The sequence below is a fragment of the Aptenodytes forsteri genome, unplaced genomic scaffold, assembly GCF_000699145.1.
Source record: "Aptenodytes forsteri isolate BGI_AS27 unplaced genomic scaffold, ASM69914v1 Scaffold15, whole genome shotgun sequence".
Lineage (NCBI taxonomy): Eukaryota > Metazoa > Chordata > Aves > Sphenisciformes > Spheniscidae > Aptenodytes > Aptenodytes forsteri.
In genome coordinates, this window is record NW_008795129.1 from 26,171,742 (window position 1) to 26,187,271 (window position 15,530).

General features: G+C 40.2%; 1 protein-coding gene across 2 annotated transcripts in view; it reads left to right on the forward strand.

Moving 5' to 3' along the window:
- The window catches only part of MGMT (O-6-methylguanine-DNA methyltransferase), a 176,411-nt gene extending 161,327 nt beyond the window's left edge, over positions 1-15,084 (forward strand). For both annotated transcript variants that reach the window (XM_009277966.1, XM_009277967.2), the window contains 2 exons: positions 7,033-7,172; positions 13,809-15,084. In XM_009277966.1, coding sequence (XP_009276241.1) covers positions 7,033-7,172; positions 13,809-13,940 — 272 coding nt within the window. In that variant the 3' untranslated portion in view covers positions 13,941-15,084. The remainder of the gene's footprint in view (positions 1-7,032; positions 7,173-13,808) is intronic.
- Positions 15,085-15,530: the final 446 nt, after the last annotated feature.

Consider the following 15,530-nt stretch of genomic DNA (forward strand, 5'->3'; position numbering starts at 1 on the left):
TTCCATCAGCTCTAAAATTATAGTCTGCTCTTGCAAGTGCATAGCAAACTGCTATTAAGGCTACTGCACAAAAAATGGGTCAGAATATCAGTTACCGCTCGAGTAAAACACCCACTGACTTCCAGGGAGTTTAACCTGCAGAAATACTGCTGGATGAGGTCCAGGGAGAGTTACTTGCTTCTAAGGATAGAATTTGGCCCCACAACCCCTTCAGCAGTCTGAAGGGAACTGCATTTAAAACTGTGTTAAACTACAGATCAGAAACAGCTCCCATTAATTGGGTTTTAACATAGCTCGGCCACTTAATGCGAGCCACCCTGAACATTCTCTATATTAAAAGAAAGCATATTGGTACATTTTTCACTTAAGTGATACAGATACATAGTATGTTTATAAATTATAGTTGTGTTTATATTTTATTATATTACATACTGCAAACACATACATGCATAGGCAATACATAAAAGCGTTATAAAAGCATTCCCCTAGCCCACATTTCTGTACTGCTCAGAAAGGGGAACATCGTGACCTGTGGGAGAGCACAAGATAACACCTGAGCCACATTATCAAAAGCTCTAGTGTACTCTAATGGTTTTAATATGGACTGCCTAATATTTATGAACTGATGTTTTGAATTTCATTAAGTATTTACTCATGCAACTGTATCTGCAGAGCAGTATTCAGAAATGAGTAGAAGAGAAGGTGCAGGGCTTGCGCTGGGTCAGAAATGGGCACAGCAGGGTCTGCTGCAAGAAGTTATGTTCACCAAAGATGCTACAATGGAGGGGGCAGTTAACTTCAACTGTTGTCAGTGCTACATTCTGGGTTGTTTTGGGTTTTTGAATTTTTGAACGCTTAATGACATCTGCTTGAATGGTTGCTAGTTCTGTAGTCAAAATGCACCGCAGTTGACCTTAATTTATCTACAGATAAATGTAGAATGAATGTAGAATGTTTTCTCTACTGGGAAAAAATGCAGTGTTTTGAAGAATTACCACTCCTTTAGTTGTGCCACTGCAATATGCACTAGAAACACAACTTCATTGTTATGATCCATGGTATAGGGGCACACTGGTGAGAAATAATAAAGTAAATAAATAAAAACATTTAAAAGTGTGATAGGTCTGCAGTCGAGGTGTGCTGTCCGTGACGGTCCGGTGGCTCTGCCCTGCAGAGGGTGGCACTGAGCACCCACCTCTTACGAGGTGGGGAATCAACTGAGGTCCAACTCGGCTGGCAGTACCATGGGGTCAGATCTGGATGATATGAAAGTGATATGTTTCAGGCATAAACATTAATTTAGCTAATTAAATGCAATCATAAATAGGACAGAGCATGGGAAACTATTGCATGAGTCGTCTGAACCATGCAGTTGTAGAGTGATGGTGGGAAAGGAACAATGTGGTAGTTATCACATACAAACGCTTGTTTGTTTTGGAGTGGTGGGAAGAGACCTCAGCTGGAGCCAAGGCTGGGCAAAGGTATAGTAGGAACCTTGAGCGAACTACTAGTACAAGCTCAGAAGATGAACATTAGGAGGAGAAGTAAATGCACAGGGTGCTGTATGTCTGTGCTTAATAGCAGACCTGATGAGCGTGTGAATTTTATTCTGCAAGGAAGTTTTTGACAAAAATGTTAAAAAAAACATTTTTAGACTGATGCTTTTGAGGCAGGGGATTTCCTTTAGATCTGTGTCTTGTAAATGGAATTACTATGTTTTTAGCTGAGGAATTTTTGTCTAACTCTATATCCAAAATAACAGGCACAGAGGTGCTCTCGCAGATCTTGGACTAGCTAGAGGTGGAATTCAGGTAAATACTTGTCTAATCCCTCCATTATTTACCTGTTAATATGAAATATGATTTTGTTGGAACTTTTGCCACTTTCATTTTTATAAATACATTTTTTTACTATAAAGTTGATGATGGTTTATATAAAGTCAGTAACATACTCTAAAATAATTAGATTATTTTTGCATCTTCATTCATAAAACTTCGTCATTCAAAATGGCCAAGATCTTTGCTTTGGTTCAACTATTTAAGCAATCATAAAGGTAAAGTTTAACTTCATTATTTTCAGTTAGGCACATTCTGTCTCTATAATATACCAATATCACGCATGCAGACAGCAACAATAAAAGTTCATAGACTTTTCTGAATGATTTTTGCCAGATGGTTGCAGCACCCCTGATTTTAAGCAATCCTTTGTCTCTGTTGCAGTGAGATGTTTGGACTCTTTTATGGGATATGGTATCACCATACTGTCTAATCTATATTCCCAGTAATCCTTTAATAGCAACTAATAATTGCATTTTTTACCATAGAGTACCAATGGTCAGGGACTTGCAGCTATTGTAAAGGGAAGAAAAGCATTTCTTGATCTCCCTCATAACAAGAGCAAAATATAATTAAACAGTTAAGAGACTTAGACAAGCATTTATCTCTTTCACATACCGCTTGCTATTTCAGTCTAGGGTAGGGTAGCAGTGATTGTCAGTATTCAGATTGCTGCTTAGGTGACATGCTTAATATGGCTTAAACTGCCTATTTAATAGTGAAGGAGGTTCAAAATTGCTAAAAATTAGCACTCTTGCTTGCATTAACTGTTTATGTAGTTGCCTGTTGTCAGTAAAAGTTCTTCAGTTTATTCTTCAGTTCTTCAGAATATGAGTCTGTTCTTCCAAGGTCCAAGAGCCAAGTTAGTTTTTCTGGATTAGGTGGAAGCTCATGCTGCTGTTTTGTGGACAAATTGGAGTATTTTTGAAGTATTGTGCTTGATATTTTACCAATAGTAATAACGGTGAAAACTGGTAAGCGTAAAAACAAACAAAAAAGTTGCCTATGTAGTACCCCAGACAGGCTGCGAAAAAGATGGTGAGAAGGGGTGAGTATTTATAACTGTTTCTTTGCATTTGCAAAAACCCTTGGGGGAAAAAAAAAACCACAACCAAACAACAGAAAAACTAACATTCCCAGCAATCAGTGTTGAGGAGAAGGAAAAAAATGGTCTGTCTTTAATCCCTCTTAATCAAAGGGATTAAAAAGGATGTAAAATCAGACTGTGTATCTTATGAACCTCTCTTGCACCAAGAACTATGCAAGGAGGTGCAGAGGGGGCAGGAAGGGACTGACACTGGTAACTCTGCTTTTTCCCCCCTGTGCTGCTGGTAGCATCCATCCTGCCTGCCCTGGGGGCTGAGCCCCTTACTAACACGATAAATGCTGTGGCAGCACTTTGTTAGATAGTAGCATATGACTTCACTTCTTTGTACTAATTGCCACCTTCAATTACACTGTTAAAAGTTATGATACGGCTGGTGTTAAAGTAAACTTGATTTTCACTCTGTTATCCCCATGGACGTAATGTGTTTATATGGAGAATTAAAGTCTAGCGGGCTGTCACGAGTGACCTCTGAAGCATTTAGGCATCAACAGCAAGTTCAGGCTAAGTCCCCCTTTTTAGGGGCATGTAACTTATCTGTAAATACTAATTTCAGATCAGTCCCGGCACATCCACTCGTGGTGGAATGGTGCATTGCTTTGCCAATTTACCACGCAATTAGCAGGGCTGATAGTAAGGTGCAATTACGATGTTTTTGACCAGTGAGTAGTGCAACAGTGATGTCTGTAGGAGGAAAACATCCAAGAAGTCATTCTCCCATCGCCTGTCATTAAACAGGGGTTGTTCAGCCTGGAGAAGAGAAGGCTCCGGGGAGACCTTATTGCAGCCTTTCAGTACTTAAAGGGGGCTTATAAAGAAAGATGGGGACAGACTTTTTAGTAGGGCCTGTTGCGACAGGACAAGGGGGAATGGTTTTAAACTAAAAGCGGGTAGATTCAGGCTAGATATAAGGAAGAAATTTTTTACGCTGAGGGTGGTGAAACACTGGCACAGGTTGCCCAGAGAGGTGGTGGATGCCCCATCCCTGGAAACATTCCAGGTCAGGTTGGATGGGGCTGTGAGCAACCTGATCTAGTTGAAGATGTCCCTGCCCAGAGGTGGTGGGTGCCCCATCCCCCTGGAAACACCAGGTCAGGTTGGATGGGGCTGTGAGCAACCTGATCTAGTTGAAGATGTCCCTGCCCAGGGCAGGGGGGTTGGACTAGACGACCTTCAGAGGTACCTTCTGACCCAAACTATTCTATGATTGTATGAAACCTTCCCAACTACCTTTGTGGTCCCTGGGTGCCATGGACACAGCAGCTGGAGGTGGGAACAGGTCCTTAGGGCTGTGGAGACTTGGAAACCCAATTCAGTCACAGGTCTCTCCCTTCCTTATCCTTCAGTTCACCTTCACCCCCACCTTCCTGGTGCAGCTCCAGCTCCCAGTGGGAACTGGTGAAGTGTGCATTTTCATGTAAAATCTGACAAATTATTGATCACTTAAATTAGAAATAGCATCTAGCAACACTAGTTGCTCTGTGTTGGCCATAACACGTGTTCCTTGGCAAGAGGGCAGTCCAGAGCCTGGCACCTGGAGGGCGTATTTTTGCTGACAGCAGTGCAGTGCACGCTGTAGGTGGGTGCAGAGGAAGGAGAAAACCTCTGATATTCACATTCATATGATGTGGTTCAGTTCAGCCGTTGCTCTGCTGGCATCTGCCTTTCCAGGATGGCGCAGGCATCCTCAGCTCGCGGAGGTATGAAGTATTTTCATGTAACGAGAGAATTTGTGTGTGTTAATTTTTATGTGCGTATTTTACAGCACTTTATAATGATATTTAACAGCATAAAATGTTGGCACACACTGAAAATTGGTGAAAGTTCAGCCATCTAATTTGGGCAGGTTATGCTTACAGGCACTCACACTTGCAGACAGTTTAATAACAGTATTTGGCACTGTCTCTTAGAGCTGCTTAAACTAATTAATGCATTTGCTCCCTACAGGATGAAATTGAGTTTTCAGATACATTTATAAAATGATGTGCATGATTGCTAAATATTTCATTCTTTTGAACTATAACTTCCAGTGTTTTATGTGGGTGCAGAAACAGTATATATTCTCCCATGAAAAATGTACAGTGGCTCTGGAAAGAGGATAATCTCTGCCCCTGCTTGGCAGAAGATGATAATCTCTGACCCTCTTTTAGCATGTTAAAAGGTACTCAATAATTTGGGCATCGCTTGGCACGGTGGTGCTATTGCTGTGGGGAGCTCTGGAGCTGCCCCATCCTCCCACGACCGCTCGGTGCTCCAGTGCAGTCTGCACCCACTTCTCCTCTTATTCCTAAAGGTTTCAGAAAGTTATGGGTCTGTCACATCCCAGCCCACCTCCTCCCCTGCCAAAACTGAGGGCAAAAAAGGGGATTTTTTGGACTCGGGCCCCAGCAACGTACAGTCAGTGCGTTTCATTGATTTAAAAGATGACATCAGGCAATAATTCCCCGAGACCCCTGAGTAGGCAAGGTTAACACTAATCTTGCTGGCTTAAAAAAGAAAGTTAAAAAAGTAATAAGTAACAATTTGATTTGAAATAAACCTTTCTGAAGAAATCACAGTAAACAAAATCTGTTTGCCTAAGGAAACCCTCCTAGCAATCAGCTAGTAACACAACTGCTTGTGCTAATGAACCCAAAGCTGTTAATGTGGTTTCTTCAGTTAAATTGATTCATGAATTTTGAAGAGAACATTATCTAATGAATTTTCTTTGAATAGAAAGCAATTAAAAGGACAAATCAGTCTGATTAACCCCAAAGTCACCCTACTGCCACAAATGGTGTACAGTTTGAAATTATATCATAAAAACTAGAGCAGATTTGCTATCTCTTTGCCCTCTACTAATCCATGTAAATTAATGAACAACAAAGTTAATTTCTTTGATGACCCTTTTCTCGTATCACCTGGATTATGCTGATGTTTAATTTGCTTAATGTTATAATAAAGACTAAACAGATTTTTTCAATGAAGTGATTATCATTCCCTTCAGTTAAGAAGTGATTTTTATTATTTAACACACACATAATGGTGTATGGGTTTCCTTTAAGAACAAAATCACATTTCGCTATGTTCCTATGTAACATAATCAATGTCTTTTTTGACAACTAAAGAAAGAAAATGTTTTTAATCAGTTTGTTTCTTTGCCAAAGCAGGAGACCGAAGCTCTCAGCTGGGGGAAGGGATCTCTTTTCCTTTTTTTTTTTCTTTTTTCTTTTTTTTTTATTCGCCAGCTCGCTCCTCTCAGTAAGTTATTCACTAGTTAGATCTTCAAAGCTTTTACAGGTGCCTTGGAAGAGCAATAGGTGTTCAACCCAACTAAAATCCAAACACGGCTATCAGTTTTCCTTTTGTAAAATAATCCTGGGTTGGGAAGGTAAAACCCTGAGATGCAGAAGAAAGCTGGTCCTAATGCATTTGCTTATTCATTATTTCAGCAATTGGAACACTTAGAAGCAATTTGCTGGTGAATTAAAATTAAAATAATGGAAGATATAGATACATTATTTTTTTTCAGAGCCCTGTATCATTAAGGATGTGCCGTACATTCAAGGTCACAGCTAGTCCTTACATTTTGTAATGTCTGCAATGCTGAGCAGTAGCTTGGGGGTCTCGACTATAAAATGCAGTCAGCCAGGATAATACCGAGTCCGCTGGCTCTAGGGCTTCTTCTGCCGCGTGTCCCAGCTGAAGTTGGAAATTAGCTGGAGATGCGAGGGCTTTGTAAAATAGGTAGAGCCGGTTATTTCTTCCCTTTTTAATTTGACTCTATGCTAATTTATACTCTGCCAATTTAATGGAAAAAACACATTGTATGAGTTAACAGGATAATTGTACTTGAAGCAAATTAAAAATATAGGAAAATCAAAGCCTTAAATCCTTTTTTATAGTGATCGGTTACTTGAAGTGCCCTTTCTAATAATCATGTATTTAAATGTAGTAATATAGGATACAATAACAGGACAGTGCATCGGGGCTGTTTAAATTTAAATTAGAAAGCTGCTATTGAGACTCTGCTTTGCATTGGGTTTTTTCAATATTTCATCTTGGTTTTTTCAGCCATGCATACGAACAGTTCTCGCTTCGTCTTCTTTGCAGATTCATTCACCAGACAAGTGTTGTGGACCCTGTTGAGAGACGTGAAGTTTGGAGAGGCCGTTTCCTACAAGCAATTAGCAGACCTTGCAGGCAACAGCAGAGCGGCGAGAGCAGTGGGAGGAGCGATGAGGAGCAATCCTGTAAGTTCACGTCAACTTTTAACTAAAGTTGATGGAAGATGGTGGATTTAGAGAGCTTTGCGGGCTAAATGTCATTAGATTAAATTTATCTGCTATGAAAACTGGTCTACCATGAGTAATAAGGTCAGTAAGTGTTCTTAATCAGCAATAATGCACATCCCAGTTTAATGTGATTTATTCCCTACCATTTATGGCGTTAGATTTGAAATAGAAACATTGCGCTTCTTTTCATTCATCAGCCTCTACACATTTTGTTGTTCTCAAACTTTCTTATATTTTCTTAGGTGAGGGAAGTCTTTTATCCCCTGACACGGACCTCATTTTGACAGGGTGTGAGTAGCTTTGGTTGTGTTAACAGCAGTCCATCCTCTCTGGCATGGATATGTTTCTGAAAATGTGGAAGAGGAGGGATTTTAAATCATGTAGGTACACGTTTGAATCAAATCCCTAATTGTCAGTATGTTTTTTTCCCCATGCACTCCAAACCAGCTGTAAATGGCATTTCTCCATTAGATATAGGTGAGTTGCCTGAATTTGAACCAACTGGAGGGAGTAGCGTTCTAGGTTAGTCCCGTGGATTTTGGAAAAACAGTATGTTGTACTTGGCCTCTTTGTCTGTCTTCCCGGTAATTATCTTTCCCTTTTAGTTGTCCAGGTTTAGATTTCCAGATATATTTATGCACCTGAATCACACTGATTGGCATGGGACTGGTGCTGCAGCCTGCAGCTGACGGGTTCCTGTGCAAAGGAAAGGAAAACCTGGTAAAGAGAACGCCACTATATCTGTCTTTACGCATTCATTCCCTTGCTACTTGCCTTTAAAAAAATAAAAAACTTTGATTTCTATTAATATCATTGCGGCCTTTTTGGCCATTCTTCAAGATATTTTCCCTCATTACCACTTGCCCTGAGCAACATGTCTTTCCATACCCGAATTCCTATCCTTTTCTCCAGCATTATACCTGCCATCATCTTTGACCTCCTGTGTTGTTTTTACATTCAGTCCTCAGTGTTTTCTTTAATAAGGTACATACAAGACTGCAATGTGTAGTTGCAAAATGGGTTAGAAAATCTGTTTTCACAAGAGCTGGTGGCTTTACATATAGAAATAATAAAGGTGAGGGTTTTTTGCAGTGCCACATATTATCTTTATATTTCACCTCATTCATAAAATCAACCTGCATATTATGCATAGTCAACCTGCGTATTATGGCTCATAGGCCTGGAGGACCATGTAAAGATTTGTATGGGAAATACGAGAAACATAGTGAATAGGTGCTCCCATTAAAGTACAAAAGGACTATGTGTTTGCATGTGGAATATGCATGAAATTACAGACTAACTACAGGAGATGTGTAGTGATAAAAATGTGTTTTGGAATGGGCAGGGCTCTCATTACAGCACTGATTTTTTTTTTTACCATCAGCTTTCTATTATGAAATATTGGGGTGGTATTATATTAATATAACTTTTTCCCTAAAGCCATACATTATTTTCTATAATATACTTTAAAAATTTCTGCTGGGGACAGAAAACACTGCAGCTGTAGTATGGGATGGGAAATAACAATAATAAGATAGGACCCCATTTTAAAAAAATTGCAGTAGCTTTGCTGTATATTTTCAGAACTATTTTCATCCTTCCTCACAGGGGAAAAAGCAGGAATTTTCACACCACAACCTGCTGTTACCGCTGCTTTGGATGCTGCTGCTCCACTGCAGCCTGAGGGCAAAGCTGGGTACATTTCTAGGCGATAGCAGTTACATATCCTTTTGCACAACACTATATTGTTATTCTTTGAGAACTGCTTCCTGTAGGTTTGCATTGTATTGCCTTATCTTAATGTACACCATATTATATTGGAAAGCACTCCATCATATTAAAATAGTTTGTATTGTCAAGTACAATACAGTGTATGGACGAAATGTAGCTTTATACTGCTTATATGAACGGTTTCCTAGGAAAATCTGATACACGCTTAAAATATCAGGGTGTACTTCTTTATTGAGCTTAGAAGCTTAAACCCATTAGACATTATGTGAGTTTCTATGGTAGTGTACTACTACCTGCACAGAATTGTAGGATACCCATGAACATTGTATGTGTATAAACACACTTGCAGTCTGTTTATCAGATGAGATATCGAGCTTTGAATCTGACTAAACAGTTCATTAAACTGAACACGTCATCTGAACTGCAGCATCATTAACATATCAGTGCAGAATGCAAAGAGCTGTGGTGTTAACAACTGCTACACCTGCAACCCGAGCTTTAGGATATAAGTACTGGTTTTGAGGAGCAATTGCTTCGAAATTGTTGCAGAAATGTGATGTTTTGTTAAGCAGCAGATTAGTGATTTTTGTTCACAGGAGAGAAGTTGAAACTAGTGAATGCTTTTATTGCGAATGTGAAATAAAAGTGAATGCTTCTATTCATGATTGCTGCAGAAGCTATGGAAAATAGCAAAATCATAATATGTTTGCACCTTCAGATGCTTCCTATGATTAAAGGACTAAATTACAGACACGATGACTCAATCATAAACATGATTTAATGAGGATAGTAATAACAGTAAAAATGAGCGTTTGAAATAAACCCGAGCCTGGCATTGCTTTGTTACTCAAATGTGTTCATAAAATTGCGTATCTCACCTTTTTCTACAAAATACCAGAACATTTCTCCCTTCTACAAATCAGGGGTTGGTCTTTAATTGTGGTAGTGTGCATTCCACAGGTTTCCCTTTGTAGTTGGGTTGCTTCACATAATTCATACGATGACCTTCAACTTTATGAGAAGGTGGAATAGGTGCCAGCAGCAGCTGAAAGATGCGACATCTTTGCCTCAGTTTATGCCAAGGACATGGTGGGAATGACTCACCTTTTGCCAGACAAACTTCAAATAGTTTACTGCGGTTCACATTGATTGCAAGGTCTGTGGTCCTCAAAGGGAACCCATAAAGTTCAATTAAAAATCTCATTAGACTAGCATAGGAGGATCAAAAAGAAATCACAGAGACTCATGGGAAATGGCGAATGTTGGGCTGATTAGTCCAAGGCCATCCTAAATGACTGTTCTGTGCCTTAAATAAGACGTCTTCAGCGGTCTGTTAACGGCAGTCATAGCTGCATACGTTGGCTTTTATATTCTCTCCGATTGTGTTATTGTTTAGGCTAAAGCCCAGCTAAGTGTACAACTTCATACTAATATCGATCTATCCTAAGTCAAGGATGTTATTCAGCCAAAATGTTTTAAACATTGGAGATTGGAAGGAGTAATCGTGCATTTATGAGAAGATTGTGAAGTGTGGATTTGAACGGACACATAAAACTACTTGTGCATTAATTCCTTCGGTGGCTGGCAATAACCCGGGACCCATGCTGGGTCACATTACGGTATTTGTTTCTGTTGGGGAAGAAGGGGAGAAAAAGCAATAGGACATGAGCAAACTGAAAGATTATTTTTTGCTGAGTGTGATTCTTGTTGTATGTTATAACTTGATATTTCAGCTGTTTCCATTACGGCCTGGCTGATCTGGTTTTGACAGTTTGGCAGTTTCTGGAGGTCTCCAGCCCATCAGCAGTATAATGGGACGGTCAGGTTTCCGTTGCCTCAAATTGAAAACTCTTAACGAGTGGAGCGCAGCGGCGGAGCACCGCTCGGCTCCATCCTCAGGCGGAATTTGCTAAATGCAATTCAAAGGCGATCGATACCTTGTGCAGGGAGTTTTTTTCCCCACCTTTTTTCTAAACAAACGCATTATTGAGGAGTTAGTTTATTCACAGATTGCCACGAGCGTTAATGACCGCCCAAGTCTTGTTCTGCCAGTCACCCAGATGGCTGTTGATAAAGATTTAGCATCATGTTCTGAGTGTCAGGGCTGTCAGTAGTGCTGAACCATTTGACCAGAAGAAAAAACGCACAGGGAGCTATTGATTACAGCTTCTCAGTGTCACTTGTTCACCAGGATTTAGGTATTGATGAGGCTGCGAGTGAAAACAAGCTCTTTCCCTTGTGGGCCTCTACCCAGAAGAACAAAAGCAAAGTTGGAGAAAATATTCAGCTGGTGCCCGAATCAGAGGGACTCCATTATTGATCCGAGGGCCCCTTCATGTTATTTTTGTTGGAGACAAATCTATGGGTTTGGAAGTTTTATAGCATTTGAGGTAGGGTCTGTGTAAGTGATGGATTCATGTATTAGATGAATTAGATTTCACAGCATGAAGATTTCAGCGGAGCTATAATATTATGAGCTGCTTGGTTATTGATAAAAATTACATTAAATGTAGCTGAGGCATTAAAGCTCCAGACTAGGGTAGTACTCCCTCTAAAATGTCCTTAGGGCCCTAATAAATTTTAGCAGGTTTAATTATTTTAGTAGTCTGAAAGTTGTCACCACAATTAAGCCAAACTGAAGCAATATTCAATATTTTTAAATTACAGTGCTGATACAGCCTTTGTACTGCATTTTCTTTTACATCTGACACTATGGAGGGTGACGTACGGGCGCTTGCATGTGTTAGGATAAACTCAGTATGAAATTCTTTATTTCAGGCATGGAAAAAGCTACATTTATTTCATACCCTCTTCTTCTTGCTTGATGGTAAGAGGCTCAGCCGCGCATCCCTGTGTTTGTGAACTGGTCCTGCACTTACCCAGGGACATCCAAGACCCCGCACGGCGTGCCAGCTCACGCCACCTGAAAATAAAGTCCTTTTTTTTACCCACTTGGGCACACCTTCCATCTTCTCGTACAACATAGCAGGAGGAGGTGTCGACTTACCTCCCTGACAAAATTCCCCAGTACATGAACCCCCCCGGTTCGAGTGTCTTTGCACTGTCTGAGTGGCAGCAGGGAACTGGCTCAGAAAGAGGTTTTGGCCCCTCTCCGTAGCAAGATTTATAGCCTTAGCTTCAAAATATGCTGATTTACTGTATATATTTTTGAAGAATTGCGAATTAACCTTGGAGATTTTTTAGTGTGTTTTATTACGGCTTGTTCTGGCTTTGTCACTCAAGAAAATCTGCCTGCAGTAACTTGTGCACGTGGATTGTAAAGACGGAGAAATCCCAAAACAGAAAAACACTTGCAAAAAACAACTTCTTTAAAGAAGTCATAAACCAAGCGCAGGATGGCATGGTATAGAGTACTCACTGGAGTTGTCACGGATGCATAATTCACTTGTGGCATTGCCAACTCCAAATAAAACAGCTATTATAAGCATTTTTTATTAAACCTTGATTAACAATAAGAACCTATGTGTATTCCCGTTTAATGTGATAGCCTGTGGGCTGAGATCGAGATTTTAAATTTCAACCATTGAAATTACCTAATAAAAACAAAAGAATCCCCCAAAAAACAATTTACAAAAGTCTGGCCGGCAACTGTCCAGCTACTTTGGGGCCAGTGTGTCCCAGACTCAAATATGAGCACAGCTTAAACTGTACTAAAATAACTATTAAATGGGATTAAAATAAGTCAGTGTAAAGTATGTAATTTGTCTGTGTGTCTATATATAAATAAATTATACTTTTTCACTTAAAATATCCAAATTTGTGAAAAGCGTACTTTTTAGTAAGTTATTGTTTTCACAGCTATATCATTGCAATCGAATTAGTATGCAGTTACCAAAACACATATGGCGTGATTAGAGATGATGTATTGCATTTTTTATGGTGTGTACTTCAACTATGATAATCACCTGTAATAAAAAATAAAAAAAAAGGCATTTATGTACTTCTCTACATTATCAGTCTATTATGTAACTTCTTGCATTGATTTTTCAGAATCCGTGACATTTGGCTATAAATGATACAAAGTAGAAGGCATGAGGAAAAAAGTTCTTAAATTGGTTAGGTGTGAATTAAATCTCTCCTGTTGTAGGTTTTAAAAATTCACAACCCATTTTGGATTGACTTGCTGTTAAATAATAAATAGCGCCTTGTTCTTATATAGAATTTTTCAGCAGTGCACGTAGAGGTGTTACAGCAAGAGGAGGAGATCTGCCGAGGGAGCTGGGGCTCGGGAAGCTCGCTCCTGGAAGTGCTCTTCTCAGTGGTCTGTTTTTTTTCCAGAAATACGGCCTCTTCTAATCCTGGGATGATGATTAATAGTCGTTCTGTACCTCCATGCTATCTTCATGTGCTTTTTGGGTCTGCGAGGCTTCGTCACCCACCCTGGGCACTGAGGTCTCGGCTGCTGGAGGGGACTGGCACGAGGCAGGAAAATCTGCTTCTTGCAGAGAACTTTCTATATGTGGGATTTTATATAAAGGTTTTACCCTTTTAAGACTTTACATCATTTTTATGTGTTAAACTTTCCCCCAACACTTATTTTTCCCTATGAATTGGTTGGTGTTCAGAGCCCATGGCCGTTGCAGAGCAGTCCGTGATCAGCGCCATTTCTGCATCGTAGCAGCTCAGCCAGGAACACGTCCTTGATGCTGCAGCTACCCTGTCCTTGGGCATGGCCGGGACTCTGCCGGGGTGGTCCTTAACGTGGATACTTCAATCTGTGTCCCTGCTAGTCTAGTGGCAGACGACTCCTGGTTTAGCGGTGGATTTATGGGCATCTTCCTCAGCCACCGCTCCCCTTTGCCTCACCCTTTGCTCCCTTCCTTATTTTTGTGCGTTTTGCAGATCCCGATTATAATACCGTGCCACAGGGTGATTTGCAGCAGCGGGCAGACCGGCAACTACGGAGGAGGAAACCTTATGAAAGAGTGGCTTTTGTCGCACGAGAAGCTCCAGAAAGAGAAGTTAGCATATTGATGCAGCTCAGCCACGGCTGCTAACCAGCCAAGACATACAACCGCGGATACTTGCCTTATAACAAGCTCTCAGAGCACCCAGCAGAATTCAGAAAAATGGTAAATATTTGAGTGACATATAAATATAATGCAACATCCGAAGTGAAATGTGTGGTGGCACCACTATATTAAAAAAGCGGGATGTGTCCTGAGGGATGCAGCTCGTCTGCCCTTTCTTGTTTTTACATTTTACAGCAGAATGAGTACAGCGGTCCAGGCCTGTTGTGCATGGATTTTGTTCCCATCTCCAGTCCTGTTTTGTTCTATTTTTAATGTCCATTAAAGCACGGATAAGGGAGTGGGAGGGACATGGCAAATGTGAGGTGCAAGCCTCCCCCTAAGGAAGCATCTGGCTCGCCGAGGGGGCAGCCAGCGAGCCCAAGCCTGCGCCTGTGCTCGCTCCTGCCCAGCCTGGCACGCTTGTCCCTGCCAGCCCCCTGCCGAGGACTCCCCTCGTCTCTTTGGTGCCTGAAATGGTGTTTTACATAAACAGAAGTTAACGGAGCACATTGAGATGCATTCAAAAGCAAGTGGCTATTGAATTGCTTGTTCCCGGCTTTTCTTTTTGGATTGCGAGAGATGGGAATAAAAATTTTTGCCTTTGTGAATGGTACAAAAAGCAGGTGGAAGAGAAGCTGCTGACAAAGTGTATGAAAAGTATATTTTAAATAGCAGTTTGATTAGCGCAACTTGGGCAAGATACTGAAAAGCTCATCATAGTTGCATCTTTATCAGCAGCACGTTTCCTTTTATAATTTGATTTTTTTCCTTTAGATTTTTGCATTTCTCTGTTATGCGAAGCTTTATTTCCTGTAGCCTCTCTGTAGAAAGGATTCAAGTATTCAAGAGATATTACAGCTAAATTTTGAGATGGTTTAAGCAGGGTTCTCTGCAAGTACAAGCCACCAGAAGCTGAAATTTTCAGTATGGGAATCGTAAATTCTAACATGGAAATACTGATTTTTTTATGTGTTTTATCATATTTTCATAGATGTCTCTTTAGAAAGGCCATTGCTAACCAAAAAATTATTGTGTTACGATGCGTTAGTTAATATAGCATTATTGATATCTCAGAATTACTTCAATAAAAAAACTGCTTTGCATGTACAAGTGTCTTTGTGTATGTTTATAAATAAAACACAGTATGTGATATATGGAGAAAATAAACTATACCCAACTGTACAATATAAAGCTGTATTTTTATCAAGGGTTTCTGGTGGCAATATAAACCACGAAAGCAAAGCTCAAGTGGTTTGTACGTGTCACCAGAACCCCGAGATAAAAATATAGCCTTATAATATGTACAGTTTGGGTGTATTTTATTTTTTTTTATAATACATGCTACCAACAAAGGAACACGGCAGCAAATGTAAACTTTAACCTTTCTCACATTTACATCCCTTGCTGTTTTTCTTAAGGTGTTTGCTTTTTCAGGGATGTATCTTTATTTTTGCAGGTAGGGTGAACATGATGGCGGGTTTTCGAGGCGGTAACACCTTTCCGAGGCAAACACCCAACTTTTTAGAAAAATCATGTTCTGGCTCAGAGTTTC